The sequence below is a fragment of the Hippoglossus stenolepis genome, chromosome 12 (assembly GCF_022539355.2).
Source record: "Hippoglossus stenolepis isolate QCI-W04-F060 chromosome 12, HSTE1.2, whole genome shotgun sequence".
Lineage (NCBI taxonomy): Eukaryota > Metazoa > Chordata > Actinopteri > Pleuronectiformes > Pleuronectidae > Hippoglossus > Hippoglossus stenolepis.
Window position 1 is genome coordinate 20,917,492 of NC_061494.1, and position 19,860 is coordinate 20,937,351.

The window sequence follows — 19,860 nt, forward strand, 5'->3', positions numbered from 1 at the left end:
ATGAAAACATAATGTTATATTTTCATTACATTTCATAAATTTCCTTTGAAGTATGTGACACCTTAGAACCAGAGGGATGATTGACACATTATGGTCCATTCACTTTGTCAGGAGGAACCAGACGGAACATTCCTATAGACGAAGTGTGTTCAACAAACACTTTAATAAAAAGTCCATCACAATATGATCTGTTCCATGTATTGATTCCTCTTTTCACTCTGCATGTTCAGTTCAGCTGAACCTGTTTCACTCAACCATCACTTTTTTTATCCATTTTATTTTCCACGTTGCATCGATTTCTCCAAGTTTATTACATCAACAGCAGCGGAGGACAGTGGAGCTGATATAGTGTCTTCTGTGTGTGTGTGTGTGTGTGTGTGTGTGTGTGTGTGTGTGTGAAGTCGGTGAGAGACTCGTTCAGGTGTAAACGTCGGGAGGAGCAGGAGTGTTTCCGACTGGCCAACTGCAGGAGCTGCTCCCTTAACGTCAACTGTCAGTGGGACCAGCAGCAGCAGGAGTGTCAAGCGCTGCCTGGTGAGGAGACACGCACGTGCACACAAATGGAGAGAACATGCACACATACATACACACACACACACACACACACACACACACACCACACACACACACACACACACACACACACACACACACATTCAACATAATGAATCACTGGCTTTTAACCAATCGTACACATCATGCCTGCCTTGTGTCCGGCATCTGTTTGGTGATCGTTGTGCTCTTCCTCAGATATTAACACTACTCATCCACAAAGTGTAATATGCACATGAACAGTAGGGGGCAGTAGGGGCAGTGTAGGGTAGATACTTGCCATTTTAACAATGATGATGTTTTTTTTATTTACAGAATGCAAATCTGGAAGTTCTATTCAGTTTGAATTCTCTTCTCTCATCCGGGCTCTTGTTATCCCTGCTCTAGTTAGTACATAGATACACTCCTGACACATCTGGTTGTTTACGCAAACTCGTGGCTAATAAGCAAGAATATCTCTGACCTGAGTTCAAGTTCAGCGCTTTGCATTCAGTCTTATTGCAGAAGTCAACAGATCCTGTGTCTGTTTGTTTTTTTTCTCTCTGGATATTTGTCGAGAACACGACTCGAGTTGAATTCATGAAACTCATTTTATTCTAAGGAGGAGAAACTTTTTCGTCCATAAGCTGCTTCCTGCGTCGGGCGGAGGAATTATGCAGCGAACACGACGAGGATCTACACACAGACATTTACATAAACGGCTTCTCAAACGCACCAGTGCATAAATTGTTGTTTTGTGAAAAGCTGCGTGGATCTTCCCTAAAAACGTGAGACGCTGGAGGAAAACGCTGATGATTGATTATTAATTGCAGTGTTTCCGATGGAACTGAACTTGTTTCTCTAAGCTGTGGAAGGAGCGCAGCCTAATAATGAACGTACAAGTACAACATGTCCACTGAGATTCAGAGCGTTGTCATGTTCCCACACAAACCAGCCGCATATCTTCAGTCTTCACATGTTAACACCCTCACACACCCAGGCATGTGCACATTCAGCACACACAGAAATACACCCCCCACCCAGCTGCACGGACAAGTGGGCCAATTAGACGTGTTAACTGGATGCTCTGGTTTGGGTTTGTCGTCCGTCCTCGGCTGTGAGCGTTTGACCGGAGCTGTGACTGTGGTGCAGCCGCGTCCGAGGGCAGAGGAAACGCCGCTCGAATCCAGTTTCATGGCGTGTTGCCGAGGTGAAGCTCGCTGGTTGTGTTGAGAGTGTTTGTGGCTGTAGGCAGAGGATGATACTGTGCTTGCTCCCTTTATTCTGTCCGCTTCACAGCTCTGTAGCCTGGTGCACCCCCTACCCCTCCTCGTCGGTTTGTTGTGACCTATCGCACAGTTTAGACGAGGCAGAATGAGCACAGACACGACTAAAACTGGGCAAAATATGTTTTGTATGTCTCCTCATTCATAAATTCGGGTTATTTGTAGCTTAGTGGTATTTAAAGTGGAGGAGGCAGGGTTTATGAACTGTGCAGCCACCAGGGGGCGATCAAAATGATTTTTGGCTTCCCTTTTGAGGAACCGTTGTGTCGTCCATCTTTATAAACGGTCCATGTTCCTGACTCTTTGCACTCTTTGTGAAGTGCAGCCTTAAATTGTGTGTGTATACTGTTGTGTATTGTTGTTTACTGTTGTGTCCTGATATGTAGTGTTGTGCTCTGTATCATGTTGAAAGTATTGAAGACATCCATATGTGTCAAAACAAGGAGCGGAACAGATTAAAATCGTACATCTTTGATATTTACGCCAAGCGTTGCTATTATTGACGTAATATTCCCCGCTCTGGCAGTTTTATTCTGACTTTACACCGACAGACACACACACACACACACACACACACACACACACACACACACACACACACACACACACACACACACACACACACACACACACACACACACACACACACACACACACACACACAGACACACAACACAGCACTCAATTTCCTGCTGGTTATTAACGTGCACATACTGTTGCTCCAACCCCGGCAGCATAACCCTCTCCATATATCTTGTTTATGCTCCAGAAGTGTGGGAAGATGGAGACAGGAATGATCCGTTTTTCTACCTGTTTATTAAAAGAAAAATACTTTTTGCAAATCATGATGAGAAATTCGTGTCGTTAGGGCTTTTGTTTTGCGAAGTACAAACTTCTCTCAAGTTTCCCATGTTGCACAGTCGAGTCTTTGAGTATCGTGCCTTTAAGGACGGGGCCTCTGAGTGTTTCACTAACAACACAAATAAAAAGCAATGTTTTTATTTGTGTGTGTCTCCGAGGTAGTAATAGTTAAGTTTGTAGATATGTTTTACCTGAGGATCGTTTCCAGTAAGAAAGTGGTTCAGATGAAGTTGTGTAGTAGAAACTCTCTCCGCCTCCGCTGTCTTTTCTTCAGACACCATGTTATGACTAATTGCTCCAAATGGCCCCGGCATGTTTACCTCTGCCTTCGCACAAAGACCGTAACTGAATCTATCTATTTATTTTTCAGTTCTCCGCCTCGTCCGTCCCTCTCCTCCATTAAGGCTCATTTCTGTTGCTCTGGGGTAAAACAAATAAAGAGAGCAGGTACTTTTCTCCTCTGTGGCACTAAGAGGTTGGCGATGGAAGCCATTATGGGCCTGTGAACGTAATCGGTCCTGGAATCCAAAATAAACAAAGCGGAGGCAGAATGACTTTTTTCTTTCCTTTCATCCTGACAAAGTGAGCGGCCTCTCCACCGCTGCGGCGTCCACAAGTGACCCTGACGAGAACAATGCGAGCGAGGCTGCATGTGTACGGGAGAGTTGTCTGCCTTTGTTAATAGAATCCTTCATCATTACACATAATCACCTGCAAAGAAAAGAATCCCATGTGCTTCTCAGTTCTGGGAATTCTTCTCGTCTACCCGATTCAGCTCGGTACAAAGCAGGAATGTTTTCTCTGATCTGAGAAAATAACAATTACATCAGCCTCTAAACGCAGCCTAATAAGATTATATATAAACCACATTAACCAGATTAATTAATTCCTTGCTACACGTTGAGTTGCTTGTGGGTTCTGGCAGCACAGTTCAGTCTCCGGCTCACTGCACCATGCACATTACAAGAAACCTAATCTGCTCATGATCAGATTCTGAATATACGTTTTTTAAGTACAGTAGAGGAAAGAAACACTAAAAAAAACATTATACATCTATTTTAAATCATGGTGTAGTTCCTCTCCTGTCCACCAGAAGCCCTCAGTAATTGTTTCCATTACCTGTTCACTCACCTGTGTGTGTGTGTGTGTGTGTGTGTGTGTGTGTGTGTGTGTGTGTGTGTGTGTGTGTGTGTGTGTGTGTGTGTGTGTGTGTGTGTGTGTGTCTGTGTGTGTGTGTGCGTGTTGCAGGTCAGCTGTGTGGAGAGAGCTGGCACCACGTGGACGACGCCTGCCTGAGGATCAACTCCAGCAAGGAGAGCTATGATAACGCGCAGCACTACTGTAAGAACCTGGGAGGAAACATCGCGTCTCTGCTCACAGACAAACAAGTCCACTTTGTTCTGGAGGAGCTGCAGAGACACCAGCTGCAAGACAAGGTGGGTGGTGGGAACACGAATAAACACAACTTCAGAGGAAATGAGACAGGACTCCTGTAGAAAGCTACACTCTATTTTCCACTCTGGATTTCCTGCTTTATAAAATAATATTATATGATATGAAATATTTATACGCAGGCAGATAAGATAAGATGAGCAAAGATGAGTTAAGCTAAGAGTATCATTTATTAGTCACACAACATCGATGGGGGATAATGAAATCAGTAAAAGTAATAAGCAAGGAAATAAACTATAAACACAAGGAAATCTAAAAAATATGAATGTAAACAGAATATAAACAGTATCCGGTTTAATGCAGCGTATTTAAAAGAGTCTGAAATGGAATTATCTGATTTTTTACACCTTAAAAATTCTTTTGGTGCAAATCCAGAATTTGTGTTTCTCCTTCTTTAACTGTGTGTGAGGAAGTTTATTTTAAAACATTTTCCTTCAGTTCTCAGAGAATAATTCATGGATCTTGATTAAAAGAATCTGGCATATTATTACGGATTGTGTGCAAGATCAGATCCTTAAAAAATCTAGTGAACTTCTCATAAAGCACACAACACAAATTCAATCAATCAACTAAATATACTTTATTTGTCCCCATGAGGAAATGTTTCTTGGGCCAAAGTCGACAAAGGCCCCTGATTGGTGCTCGATCAGCAGTCGCCAATCACTGTGTGACCTCATCAAAGACGGTGGTTCGCTGACGCATCGCAGACTCCGATCAGATTTCCGACCTGCTGGGTCCCTTAGTTTTCTTGCACCTTTCTCTTCTCTATTACTGACGTCCACTGACACGCTCCCCCTCCTCCAGCCTGGTGTGTTGCTCTGTAGCAGCAGAGCAGCAGGATCAGTCACTGTGTCTCTTCTCCTGTGTGTTTTCATGATTAAATGTAGTTTGTGGTTTCCTCCTGGTGAGAGATGCTGCAGTGTGTGACCTCCTGTCGTCAGCCTGAAGTGTGAACTCACAACGACCGCAACACTCCTGATCACAAGACAACAAGTCGTTATCACACACACACTCATGTCACTGGTGTTGCAGAGGACTTGTTTTAAGACAATACTCGTGTTTTGAGTTGAATGAGTTCTCGTACCATCTCCTCCTGATCACATCCTGTCCTGCTTCGTCTCCAGAGACCAGCAGGGACATCCACAGTCCTCATTCTGTCCAAACACACATTCTGGGTTTCAGCTGAATCTGACGAGGCTTCAGTCGCCTGACGTCGACGATCACCGAGCAGGAAACCCTCCGAGGTTCATAATTCTCTCTCTGTGTTCGCGCTGCTCGGCTGCAGCTCAGCAAAGGAAACGGTCACGGACGCACGATGAGGGAATTTCATACTCAAAAATACTTTCATAACAAGCGTTGAAAAGTGCCTGTATCCTATCAGGCGGCTGTGTAATGAAAGATCGGAGAGAAACAAATGTTCAGGTTTCACGGTTCCGCAGCAGAACGACTCATATTCACGCAGATAAATTCTAACGAAGTGGCTGCAGTATGAAAGTGATTTCAGTTTTCACCTGCGAGGGAAGAAACATTCGTCTGAGTGATGTGGACGAGTGGACGGATGTTCAATTCCCCCGGAGTTCATTATGAGACATGATGTTCACGATACAGCTTCTGTGACACTGTGATTTATTCTAAGATGCCCGACAATGTTTCGCCGTTACCGCAATAAATCTGTAGTTATTTATGATCGGACGTCGGCTAATGGTGTCGTCTCTGGATCATAAAACACATTTTATGATCTTGTTATTTCACTCGTGCAACAAGAGTTGTGTTGTGTGAAAAATCAAACCTGGTATCAACATCTGTCCCGTGTGATCTGATTAGAGCCCGAACTGATTCATCATTTGATCCAAAGATCTGCTTGTGTTTATATTTTACATAAATGTTTTTATTTTATTAATGGTTGTATTTGTGTTTTCTTTTTCATCCGTAGTTTTCTATAGTAAACTTTATGGTTAAATTATTAAATATGAAGCCTCATATTTCTTTGTCGTGAGGGCTTGATAACGACGATTTTTAAACATATGTCGACCATTTTAGCAAATTTTATTTTACTGCTAATATTGCACCGGCCCCCACAAATCCATATCTGTCAAGTTCTAGCTTTGATCCCAGCTGGACAGCGCATCCGTCTGTTCGCCCCCGACAGGGACACGTGTCCTGAACGTGTCCCTGTGGTCACTTCTGATGGAATCTCTCTGTGCAAATAATCATGAACGTCAACGTTAACAAAGACCAAATCGTGTTCTTTAGCATGTTCCACTAGATGTGTCCTTTGTGTGTGTGACAGCAGAGACAGGAGCTGCTGAGCAAATCAATGTGTCAAAGCTTTACAAAGAAATCTGATATGGGATTATGAACATTTGAAAGTGTTAATGTGTCATTGTGCACAAATCAAACGTGAGTGAGTGTAAGAAACACTGAGCCCAGGACACATTCAGACCTGGCGTCCGTCCACAGGGATCCGATCACAAGTGGACGGCTCAACATTCATTTGTTCAGGCAACACGGACGTCATTTCTGAATTAAACAAATTAAATACAGTAAAAACTATAGTGCAAATAGAGTAGGAAGTCCGATGCTTAAAATTACACTAAAATACCAAATACAATAAAATTCAGTGGTAGTTATTGTTGCCTTTGTGAAGGATTGAGGAGCCGTTTAGTGATTTCATGGTTCTACAGTTAATAGAAATCAATATATTGGAAACTCTCAGAGAAGCACTTTGGGTTTATTCTGATCAGGTTCTAAACCCGAGCGTCAGGGGTTCGTTCACATCTTCTTCTAAGAGCTGGACACGTACTGATCATGTCAGGATGGATGTCGACTGCGGCTCTGAACGGGGTCGGAAATGTTAAAAGTGTAAATATCGTTGACAGTTTAAAAAGCTTGTCTCACCTGGTTGTGTTGACAGTTTGGTTTTCAGACGAATCTCAGACGTGTCAAAGACAGGGAGCTCTCTCTCTGTCTCTCCAAGAAGTCGACCTCATCACTTTCCTACGTAATAAAATCCAGATGTTTGAGAAACCACAAGCAGAGACACGATTGACTTCACACAGACGAGATTAATCTGCAGCGTCGGGAGAAATATGAGCAAATAATCAACGCTTTAAAACACGAAATCTTCAAAAGTTCACCAGATGGTTTTAATCTATTTTCTAATTCTATAGGTGATCATTTAGAAACTTTTCTGTTACTGTTCTGCTCTGAGCCTGAAATCCTCGAAGACTATTCATGCATGTTCAAAGAGGTTTTACAGCAGTTTCTTTGATAAACAGCTGTATTTAGATAGAATAAATACTTCTAGTGACATATAAGTGAAAATAAATTAGTTGACTAGTTAAAAAATCTCACAACGTCCATTTGGAGATTACACTTTCACGTATTTCTACTAAAACTGCTCTGACTTTGCTCTGCTTCACTTCATTAGAATGGAATGTGGCACAGATGATGTACAGATGTTGTTTCACCAGATGTTTTGGGCTAAAACTGTATTATTCCAATGAGGATATTGACTCTACGATTTAAATCTGACAGGTGTTGACTTTATATAGTTTATCTCATATCGACCCTGTAGTCGTAGATATATATTTATTTTTGAGCAGGGGCCTGAGAAAAAGGCAGATTTGAAAGAGGTAAATATTTCTAAGCAGTAAATCACAGCTATGGGAAAAAAATGTTTGATTCCTGTTTCATCCACTGCTCCAGTCGAATATCATCACAGGACATTATTAAATACATCACACTTGTTTTGTCAGTGAATATTTCAGCTGCTGTTTTAACCATTAACAGTGATTTGAAGCAGCTTTGATTTTTAAGATCCACTCTCACATAAAACAACATTTACGTTTGTCGGTCAGTTTTCAGTCGTCTTTGCAGAGGGAGACGATTCCTTAGTGTGTGAACTGTGGCCGAGCTCCTAATTTATAAACGTATTATCGTTTTGTGCACACGTCTGTAGTCATTGTTCTTTTTTTTCCCCCTTCCTGTGTTTTCTAGGACACGGTCTTTGTGAACATGTGAACATACATACAATGAGGACTCATTATTTTAGTTTTGTGTCTCAAACCAAAGGAAGAGAAGAGGAGCAGTGGAGGTTTATTAGTATTCATTTTCTGTTGCTCATTTGAATTTTTTCTTTTAGTGACTCTTAAAACATTTGCATTTCCTCCCCATGTCGGTTTGAAGTGAGCTCCACCGTGTTCGGACTGAAAAGTCGAACGTTGTATCTGAGTATCTGTGATTTCTCTCAGGTTGATACAGCGTCTGATGTCGTGCAGCTCAAAAACTGCAATACTACTCATGTATTTTGTCCAGTAAACAAGTTACACAAAGTTCATTTAAGATGAAAAGAGGATATTTAATGTTAAAAGTGATTGTAGAATATGTTTTCATGCAAATTTTCCACATGTGTAAGCGTCCTCCATGTTAACGTACGGCATCCGTGAAAGATGTGTTTGTGTCCGAGCTATTTTGGCTTCATTTCTGAATCTTTATTTACCGTCTATTATTTGCCCAAATATATAATTATTCGATATTGTATTTTTATATTGTAAATTATATTTCATTAAGGAACATGTGAATTTTAAACTCATTTAAATTTTCTTTCAAAATCATATCCAAGATTTCCTGCCACAAAAACTGTTCCAAACTTTAATATATAATAATATTTGATTTAACACTTTCCTTGGCCTGCACCCCTGCAGAGGTTGTCTCCGTGGGTCGGCCTGAGGAAGATCAACGTGTCGTACTGGGGCTGGGAGGACGCGTCGCCCTTCACCAACACCAGTCTGCGCTGGTCGCCGGGCGAACCCAGCGACTCGGGCTTCTGTGCCTACCTGGAGCAGCCGCTGGTGGCCGGGCTCAAGGCCAACCCCTGCACCGCCACCACGGACGGGCTGATCTGTGAGAAACCTGCAGGTGAGAACCAAGGAGGGAAATAAAGAAGGGAGAGAACAAGGAGGTTATCAATTAATTCATCTTAATTATAGATAGTTGAAATGTTAGAAAATTCAAAAAATACTTAATCAAATTGATGTTCTTCTGCAGGATGGAAATAAACGGGAAAATATTTGGTATTTTACTGCAAATATATGAAATATTAGCTATTAACTTCAGTTTTATTTTGAGGGCACCACTGTCTAAACCTTTCCAGTCTGTTCCTCCACCTGATGTTATTTGTCTGTCTGCTCAGGGAGTCCTCAGAGTCCGAGCGCTCGTCCCTGTAAGACGCCCTGCGCTCTGCGGTCCAGCTGCTCTAACTGCACCAGCCAGGCCATGGAGTGCATGTGGTGCAGCAGCGCTCATCGCTGCGTCGACTCCTCGGCCTACGTCATCTCCTTCCCCTACGGGCAGTGTCTGGAGTGGCAGACTCAGGACTGCTCAGGTGAGACTTGGATTCCTATTAATATTACTTTGACCCCACCTCCACCTTGATACTGTGGCTCCACCCCACGATCACTGCTGCACAGACTCTGACTCTAAATGACGTCAAAAGCACAAGATGGCAGAGTTCGAGATATTGTGGATTCATTTTTATAAGACGAGAGGGAGCGGAGATGAGTCGTCCATCTTTATTTAAAACCTACAAGTTGTTTGCACAAGTTAAAAAAGTTCTAAAAGGTTCTGACAGTTCTAAAAAGTCTAAAAGGTGAAAGTGCAAAGATGTTTTGACAAAAGAAGAAGAGATTTTAAATACATCTTTCACCAGATGTGTGGAGATTTAAGTTTAACTTTGCAGAATCATGGACTTGTTATAGACTCGTATTGATGACTTTCTTATCAGCACACACACACACACACACACACACACACACACACACACACACACACACACACACACACACACACACACACACACACACACACACACACACACACACACACACACACACACACACACACCTCCTGTAGCCACATGGCAGAAAATCAATCATCTCCAATGACACTCGACCGACTCAATACAAAGTCTCTGTGCTGTCGTCCTCTCGTATGAACACGTCCCTGGAGACGCTGAAGGTTTTTCATTTTCCACACTGCTCCTCCGAGTGTTTTTGTGCAGGAACGTTTGTGTTCAGTGTTTGTGTGAGAGAGGAAACAAACACAACGATGGAACCAGTCAGAAAGTGGTGAAGCTGCCAGGTGACGCTGTGGTGCCGTTTTTGGAATTCCTGCCAAACTCCTGAGGAGTTTCTATAACGTTTCTATAGCAACTGCAGCCATTGATCCTGATTCTGTCTTCACCTTTGTTGGTTTCCACAATTAGTCTTTTATAATAAATTGTGCAATCAGCCATTTGATTCAGAAAACATGAGGTTTTGGATATTTAGTTTTGGTGCCACACAATTCATTTGATAATTGTATATCTGGTAATTCTTATGAACATGATATTTGAAGAAGGCTTCGAGGGAATTTCTTCAAATTTGGTGCAAACCTTCACTTGGACTTAAGGATGAGCTGATCTGAGGTCAAAGGTCACTGTGACCTAACAAGCATGTTTTATTTTGCCTTGTGAACCTGTTGTCTAAGGAACACCAAGAGAATCCTTTGAAATTTGGCAGGAATGTTCACTTAGACTCAGAATAACTGATTAGATTTGTGTGGGCAAAGGTCAAAGTTTAAGGTCAAATGTCAACCTGTTTATGGCGTCTTGAACATGAAATCTCAAGACCGCACTGGTTGATGGAGGCTGTCGTCACTTTTATCAAGTAGTTTACAATAAGGTGAACGTGAATGTGATTGGTAACCTACACCAAATATTCTGTGGTTAAAAAAACTTACTACGAAAAGCACTAACATAAAGATATAAATAAAAAAAATGAGTGAAAAAGTCTTATATATTATAATAGAAACCAACTTGTCTTTGTTGCAGCATGTTTTTTGTGGCAGTTTTTTTTTAAGTGGAGGTAATGTAAGTTACAGAAAAACTTTATTTTTCTCTCTTAAGTGAGACGAGTGGTCAATTTGTAGAACTGTCGTCTTGTTTCTGGAGTTAAAGAAACTTTTTTATGTCTCGTTACTGGTTATTATTATTCTTTAGTGGTGGCAGCACACACACACACACACACACACACACACACACACACACACACACACACACACACACACACACACACACACACACACACACACCACACACACACACTCCAGTGTTCTCATAATGAAACTTTCCTCCCTCCGTCTTCTCTCTTTTATCGTTTGTTTGGTGACAGGCGCATGGCGGCTTTTGTGCTGCTGCTTTTTTACCTTTGCTGTTCACTGTGTTGCATACAATGTAAAAAATGACATTGTTACATCGTCTGATCCTCAGAGACGGAGCCGCGTTGCTCTTTTAACGTCCGTCACTCTTTGCGTGTTGTTTCATGCTCGACTCGCTGCTTCATGACGTCTGTTTTACACAGAAACTATAAATGTAAAGTAAGAAAAAACAGCGGAGGACCAGATTCGAAGTGGGTCATTTCTTTAGCAGATCAATTTGGCTCAAAGCTTTGTGCATCAGCCCCATTTTCCACGTCAGCTGGAGGCGAACTAAACACTCCACAACACAACCTCTTGAAATAATTGGTTCAGTTTTCAGCTTTGCCCCAGAACTCTCAAGTTTGGAAGTTCAGGGAACCGTTTCAAACGGAGGCTGATTTTCGGTTCAACTTTATTGTGCCACATTATTTTGTTCTCTTTTTAGAATTGACTTAATTCGGGTTAAGTGACAATTTGGAGCATCTCATCCCTAAAGGTCTGTTACCTGCAGCAATATCCATCCATTCATTAGATACTGCTTCACGTCTCTAGGGGCTAGGGGGGGGGGGACTGACATTGGGCGAGAGGCGGGATGCACACGAGGTCACCGGCGTATCGCAGGGCAGCAGCGGAAATAGCGTCTGTAAATAAGTTATATAATTAAAACTTATATCTAGATGTGGTCAGCTCAACAACGCTCTGCATAGTTTATAAGGTCAGTGTGTGTTTCAGCGGCAGCAACAATCAGACGCCCACGTTCAGACACTTGTTCTGCATCTGTTCTGTTGGTAGATTCAACTTTGTTCCGCGGATGGAGGAGATGCAGAAAGACGGATCTCTCTGCATCCTGCTAGATCCACAAAGGTTTAGTTTCACTGTCGCTACGGTAACTCCTGCGGTTCACACTACTCTGGAGTTCTTCAGCTGCTGAAACTAGAAACGATGATGCAGTTCCTCCAAGGATAGAAATCCCTGCTCCTACTTTTCACCATCGCTGTTTCTCAGGGCTTCTCTCAACACATTGATTTTTCTCGACATAAAAACCACTTCATCGCTCAAAAAACGACAGAAATAATGACCAGACGTGGCTGCAGGGGGCGCTGTTGCTCAGTAAAAGTAACATAGTGCCGCTTTAATTTCAAACTGTGCAGGTTTCAAGATTTTCTGGTTGAATGAGCTTAAAATCTGCGTCTGTTTTTGATACAAAATGTCTCCACTCATCACCCAGAAATCCTCCAAAATAAAAGTTGGCTCTTTAAATTGATGGTAAAGATTTCAACATGACGACGTCACCACAAACTAAAGCTTAAAAAGGACCATAGATAGAAATAGAAACGTCTCTGCCACATCAAGATGGGATTAAATATTATTTTATGAGATAAGAGTAAAGGGAAACTCTTTATTTTTTTTGCTCATTCACTGTTTGGGTTGTGTTTATACACACACAGAGATACACACACACAGACATACACACTCTAAGACACACACAAAGTCACACACATTCATTGACACAAACACAAAGACACACACACTCAGAAAGACACACTCAAAGACACAGACACACCCACACAGTGACACACACACACTCAGACACTTACACACCAACTCTAGATGATGGTTATGTTGTTGTAGACGTTATTGGTTTAGCTACAGAGAAATAGCCTTATTTTCTCTGAGGCAATCATCACAAGACGCGTGATCGTGTGCGTGCATGTGTGCGTTCGTGCACATGTGTGTGTGTGTGTGTGTGTTGTGTGTGTTGTGTCTGCACCACGTGCTCTCTGCTGTTCGGTGGCCTCGTGCTCGCGGAGGAGCGTGAGAGAAGCTCTTACGGCTCCTACACTTGATGTATTATGTATGTGGGCTCTCAGATGTGTTTTTCTCCGGCTCCAGCGACGCTAACTGTCAACCACTGTAGGAGCAAATGGATTACACCAGATACAGCCCGATGATACGCGTTACCCAGGGACACCAAATATCAAACCTGGTGTGATGAACTGAATGTGGCACCGAGACGATTGTGCTGACAGAATTTGTGATGAGATGTAAAATTCCCCCTCAGCAGGAACAAGATTTTTTTTTTTTGATTTGCTGCAACGTTGATCCCCTCAGTCGTTCAGAAGACGTGTCAGCTGACGTGTTCATGTTGTTTCTTCAACCCTCATTTCATCTGTACACATGTATTTTATTTAGTCAGGTTTGGAGTCTGACTGATGTGGATTTTTGGGGCCGATGCTGAAACCAAATATATCTGGAGGTAGATATGAATTAAAAAGAAAATGGTCGATTCCTTAAATGTCGTGAAAAGAGTTTGTGTAAATAAAACAATAAAAAAGGAGAGAACACACCAGATTAAGCCGTTAATGTTCGATATTCATGGTTCAGAGTCACAACATTTTGACTTGTATTTGATAAGATTGTTGTAAATAGATAGAATGAATTTTAATATATTTAAATAAAACGTATATATATCTTAACATACTGACCTCACTTTACATTTTTCACACATTGTCCTTCAGATAAACTAAAATGAATTACAGCTGATGTCAATAATCTTTTCTTTTCGTGGGATTTATGGACCATATGAGCCAAATCCTTCAAAACTCAACGTATATGCAACCTCATATTATTTAGTTTTCTTTATAAACAAGTTCTTTACCAAATAAGTGTTAAAACTTTGCAAACTTCTGGTTTAATATTTTCTTCTTCATCTTTAGAGCATCTTTCTTCAAATGCCTCCGGAGTCGGGTCGAGTTCTTTTTTGTTAAATTTACCAGCCTCTCAACTCATAATTTAATTGCAGTGAAATGCAATAAATGGCAATTACATTACAGCTCTGCCTCTTTGCTCACTGCCTGTCGTCAGGTACAGGAAAGAGTTTCATTTTGCTGCCGAACACACACACACACACACACACACACACACACACACACACACACACACACACACACACACACACACACTCGGAGTGAGTCAGAAGGAACACAAGCATTTAAACTGGTGTAATTGCATAAATCACTGACACTATTTTTATCTTGACAAATATTCACGAAGGAACAAATGGACAGTTTCATCTTTGGAGCACGATTACATCACGTGTTCAGGTTTCACTCATGAAATATTGTACGTTTTTAACCCTCGTGGGAAATACAAGCAACATCCAGCAGGACAGTTACTCCACAAAGCGCCTGCGGCTAAAATCACGTAAACGAACGAGGTGCAGCTGAAACGTTGGTCCTGTTAACTCAAACCTTTCAGACACAAGGACGACGGAAACGTTTCTAAACTCCATGAGGAACAAGAGGACGCCAGATATCCGGAAATGCTCCTGAAAATAGAACATGCAGAGCGAACCTGTCAGGTAAATTATATTATTTGCACAAACCACAGTTATGTAAGCGAACATCTAAGGACGAAACATTTTTTCCGTCCACGCAGGGATTTGTTTTTGTCCAACGTCGTCTCTCTGAGCTGCTTTTTACGTCCTCAGGCCCATTTTGTCATTTTTGTGGCGAGGTGGCTCAGACGCAGCGTTTTGATCCATTCGCTCCCACAGATTCTGACGTGTTTTTATAAATGAATCAAAGTCGAGAGGCACAAATGGCTCCTGGGCTTGTGTGTGTGTGTGTGTGTGTGTGTGTGTGTGTGTGTGTGTGTGTGTGTGTGTGTGTGTGTGTGTGTGTGTGTGTGTTCTCTTGGTGTGTGTGTGTGTGTGTGTGTGTGTGTGTGTGTGTGTGCGTGTGTTAAGTCTGATTCTTGATGGCAGCTCTTGAAAGTCCTCAACCATGAAGATGTGGTTTTGAGGATTTTGTTTTACATTCGGTAAAGTCTGCATTGGAGGAGAAAAGGTAAAAAAATCTAGTTGTGGTAAAACTCATCGCTGATTGGCCTCGACTTGTGTGAATCTTTCGCTAGAGTGCAAAGTTGTCAGTCGTCTTTGTATTGTTGGTGATCTCATCCGGCAAAACATTCGCTTTGCATTTGGACCAAATGGTCCTTAAAAAGGCTTTTTTAACGAAGTATGACGTCATTTTCTGACTTCATGAGGTCACTGATCCTATGACATCATACTGTGCTTCAGATTGACATTTGTATTTTGGACCATATTTTATTTACCTTTAATCAGCTCCAGAAGTTGATCTACTGGAGATAAACTCCCAAGTAATGAGCTCACACACACACACACACACACACACACACACACACACACACACACACACACACACACACACACACACACACACACACACACACACATTGGGGAGAAAACAACCCTCTGCTTGTTTGGCTCGGTGCGTCTGCAGGGACAGGAAACTGTAAATAATAAAGTTAAATCAAAAGGTTTGGTTGTGTTGCAGTTACAAGAAGCATCACATGTTTTGTTGTGGTTTGAACCGTATTTTAAAAACAGGCCTGGTGTATTCACTGGATATTAAAGTTGCTCTTGGGTCCGTAAATATGTGTCTTCCAGCTGAAGAAGCCTCTCTGTGTGGATTAGGGATATTCTGTTGAACCGCTTCTCTTTGAACTCGTGACTCCAGTGAAGATCCAGTGGAGCTGTCAGGGGAGGAAAAGGTGAAAGTAAAAAAGGGAAGAGACGCAGAGAAAGTAGAAGAATTAACTTCTTTGTGATTTCATTTTAAGTGTCTTCAAGTAAAAAAAAAAAAAGAAGAAGAAATTATATCAAAATGACAGGAAATGAAGAAGGCGAGGAAATAATGGTGAAGAAAGCAGCTCTGAATACGAGGCGGCTTAGTGGGGGGGGAGATCCAGGAGAAGCAGGATAAAAATGTGGCGGCGAGGAGATAAAGAGTGAATCTGAGAACGGGAGCGCAGAAGTTTGTAATTATAAAGAGGGAGGGAGAACAAATGAATCAGCATTGCTGCGGCTGAATAATGCAACGGGGGGGAAGATCGCAAACACACACTCGGAGGACAGGAGGTGTATTTCAAGCAGCAGGGACACGGAGAGAGAGACACGGGTTCGGCAGGAACATCTGTGGCTTATGGAAATGACTCGTGTTCAAAAGAGACAAACTTCTGGTGGAAATGCTAATTTCACTTGATGCTTCATTTGAATCCTCTCGCCGGGCTGTGAGGAAACAACACCTCGGATAACTTCTCTCAACCTCCCGGTTTTTCTTGTGTACACGCCGAGATGCCCGCCGAGCGTCTTCCACCCGCCCCCCTGCCTCTGTGCGCCCGCCATTACTGTGTAGACGGAAAAATTCATCACGTCGAGAACGAGAGCAAAGCAAACTGAGGGGTTTGAAAACGAGCTGTGAACTCTGAAAGGACGGCCTCTCCTGAAAAACACACTTCTTATTCCCGTCACCTCTCGAGTGTTTCCCCGTCAACAAAGACACCGTCAGCGCCGAGCTTTCTGTTTTCTTTTACAAGCACCGAACGCCACTCCAAAGCCAAGTGTCATTTTTAATTTGCCCCAGCGACGCCTTCTTGAATGTCACAGCCCCCGGATGAATACAAATGTTTTTCCATGTGACAGAGTAAAGCCAATTTCTCTCTAAATGTTGAGGGTCAAAGTTAGAAAACCAGGAGACGTGTATCAGCGGAGGTAGATTACATCACTATGTTCCTTCAAGTTGTTTCTAAGTAACATTGGTGCAGAGTGAAGGACAGAATAAGGTCAGATTTATGATTTAAAGCGTCTTTTTCAATCTGTATGTGTGGAACTTTACAGAAATGCAGATAGAAATAAACATTCCAGCAAAATAGGGTTTAAGGTCACGTGATGCTCAAAATATAGAAATATGCTCTAAATATGTCACATTTAAAAAGAACATACAAATAACGTATAAACACTTTTCTCTCCGACCTTTGACCTCCAGCTCAGAACTGTTCAGGTCTGCGGACGTGTGCCGACTGTCTGGAGAGCGCCGAGTGCGGTTGGTGCGGTGACCCCAGTAACACCGGTAAGGGCGCCTGCACGGAGGGATCCTACCGGGGGCCCCTGAAGCCTTCCAGCTCCAGGGCCGGGTCCCGAGACAGGGACATGGTGCTGGACCAGAGTCTGTGCACGTCGGACAGAGGCTTTAACTGGGCCTACATCCAGTGTCCAGGTGAGTGAACCTGGACAACGAGTCACGTCACTCTGATACCGTGAATGTAGCTCGGTGGACATTATACACTGAATGCATCTTTAACTGTGTGTGTGTGTGTGTGTGTGTGTTTCCTGCAGCGTGTCAGTGTAACGGTCACAGCAGGTGTGTGAACGGCAGCGTGTGTGAGCGCTGTGGGAACCTGACGGCAGGGACGCACTGCCAGAACTGCATGGCCGGTTATTACGGCGACCCCATCAACGGAGGGAAATGCAACGGTGAGTGAAAAAGGTGACGAGGGATCGAACCTGCTGTTCATCCTCTGGTTTCACCATCAGCAAAACGTCAGGACTACAATATTTGTCTGTTTTTAAACTCTTAAATGTCGTTTTCTTAAAAGCGTTGAAGACGTTCGGTGCCGTAAATACTTTTACTTGTCCTGATACTTGTGTTTGATGCTCATCTTGAACATACATCTTTATCAGTCCCCTGATTTGTTACCAGAAGGATTTTGCACACACAGATACAAGCACAGGATCTTCTTCATCATCTTTTGTCTTAATTTGAGAGGGACACATTAATACAGACAGGAAATGCAGGAAAAGAGAAGAAAAATGAAATGCATGAAACTGGAGCCTCCTTGTTCCCAGTGCTGTGCTTCCTGACCCTCCTGATATCTGGTCCTGGGGGGAGGAAACTCTGTTTTAGTCACTAAACCCTTTACTTCTCATCATCTGGAGCAGAAACATGAAACAAAACCCATTTTAACCTTTGGCTTCTTCCAAATGCAAAGACATAAACAGTCGATTAAATTAGCTGAACTGAAAATAATGATAAATCGTCTTGTTGTATCCACCATTTCTGCAGCGAAGGCAACTATTGATCGATAGATTGATGGAAGATTTAAGTTCCTAAATGTTTCTGCTTTGCTTCAGAAGCTGAGAACTTACGTTTTGTAAAAAAAGTTGTTTTCTAACTTTCTTAGCAGGCAGCTCAGGTCTGAATAGGTTTAAAAATAATTCAGAATTATAAATAGAGATACAGATATTTCTTGTGTTTTTAATTTTACTCATTATCTGCTGTTCTTGCTCTGAATTCCTGTAAACAAACATAAATATTAAAAACAGATCAGTAACACCACATTGTAATAAACCCAAACAACCTGATGGGGGCAGCGTTTAAAAGCTCTGGGTCCCAGTGTTGGTTTCTCTGAGAGTTTATGGAGGTCAGCAGAGAAGTGGAACAGGAAACAGGAACACAAACTGTGGTTTGAGCAGGATGGTGGTGTGAAGACGTGAAGGAGAACAGAATGAAAAGCAGATTTATTCAGATTCTCTCCGAGCTGCACACGTGCTTCACGTGTTTCTGAATCCGACAGCAGCTTCTTCCTGTTTTCTTTTGTTTCATATTTAAATCCCACAGTTGAATGTTGACAACAGATAATCTTGTGTAAATCAGACAATCGGAAGCAGAAGCTGCAGGAGGGTACATGATACGAGGCCGAGACCGGAGATAACAGGGGGGACGGGGGGGTGATGAATGAGTGAGTGACTGCTGGAGGGAGTGAGCGAGGGAGGGATGGAGAGAGGGAAGGAGGGATGAATGGATGGAGCGAGAGGAGGTGCGGCAGCATCAGACTCCCCGTGACAGATGTGCATTTCAGCTTGACGGCAGCATATGACATTAAATCGCTCTTAATCATTTTCTTATTTCCAGAGCTGACTGGTGTCTCCTTCTCTGATAGATGCACGTCGCTCGCCGCCTGCGTACAGGACGGCCTCATGATGCTCCTCCTCTTTCTTTGCATTTCATTTCTCCTTTTTTCACTTGTCACTTTGTTATGATCTCTCTCCTTTCCTTTCCTCTAATCTACTTTTGTTTCCTCTACCCTCCTTTCCTTTCCCTTCCTCTCCCCTTTTGTGTCCTTTCTTTTCCTCTCCTTTCCTTTTCTCACCCCTTGCTTTATAGTCTTCCCTTCCCTCTCCTTTCCTTTTCTTTCCTCTCCTCTCTTCTCCCTTTTTTTGTTTCCTTTCCTTACCTCTCCTCTATATCCTTTCCTTTTTTCACCCCTTCTTTTATAGTCTTTCCTTTCATTTACCTCCTCACACCTACCCCTTCATTTCTCTGTCACTTCCTCCGTCATTCCCTCTTACAGTCCATAATAACTCTGTCTTTAGTTCCCCTCTCTCTGTCCATCCCTCCATCCGTCCATTCATCTTCTTTTCCTCCTCCATCTCTCTGTATTTCTCTTAATAAAAGGAACCGTTAGATTTACCTTGAGCTAAACAGCCGGGAGGTGATGATGTGTAGCCGATTAGAGCCTGAATGATGGAGACGCGGTGTTGTCTCCACCAGAGAGAGGAGAGAGGGGTTGTAAAGAAGATGGAGGGGTGAGGGAGGGAGAAAGGGGGAGGCGAACAGAGAGAGAGAGAGAG

General features: G+C 42.6%; 1 protein-coding gene across 2 annotated transcripts in view; it reads left to right on the forward strand.

The window, feature by feature from the left end:
• The window catches only part of atrnl1a (attractin-like 1a), a 176,279-nt gene that overhangs the window by 46,097 nt on the left and 110,322 nt on the right, over positions 1 to 19,860 (forward strand). For both annotated transcript variants that reach the window (XM_035173062.2, XM_035173063.2), the window contains 6 exons: positions 402 to 534; positions 3,927 to 4,114; positions 8,837 to 9,050; positions 9,325 to 9,516; positions 17,216 to 17,446; positions 17,566 to 17,703. In XM_035173062.2, coding sequence (XP_035028953.2) covers positions 402 to 534; positions 3,927 to 4,114; positions 8,837 to 9,050; positions 9,325 to 9,516; positions 17,216 to 17,446; positions 17,566 to 17,703 — 1,096 coding nt within the window. The remainder of the gene's footprint in view (positions 1 to 401; positions 535 to 3,926; positions 4,115 to 8,836; positions 9,051 to 9,324; positions 9,517 to 17,215; positions 17,447 to 17,565; positions 17,704 to 19,860) is intronic.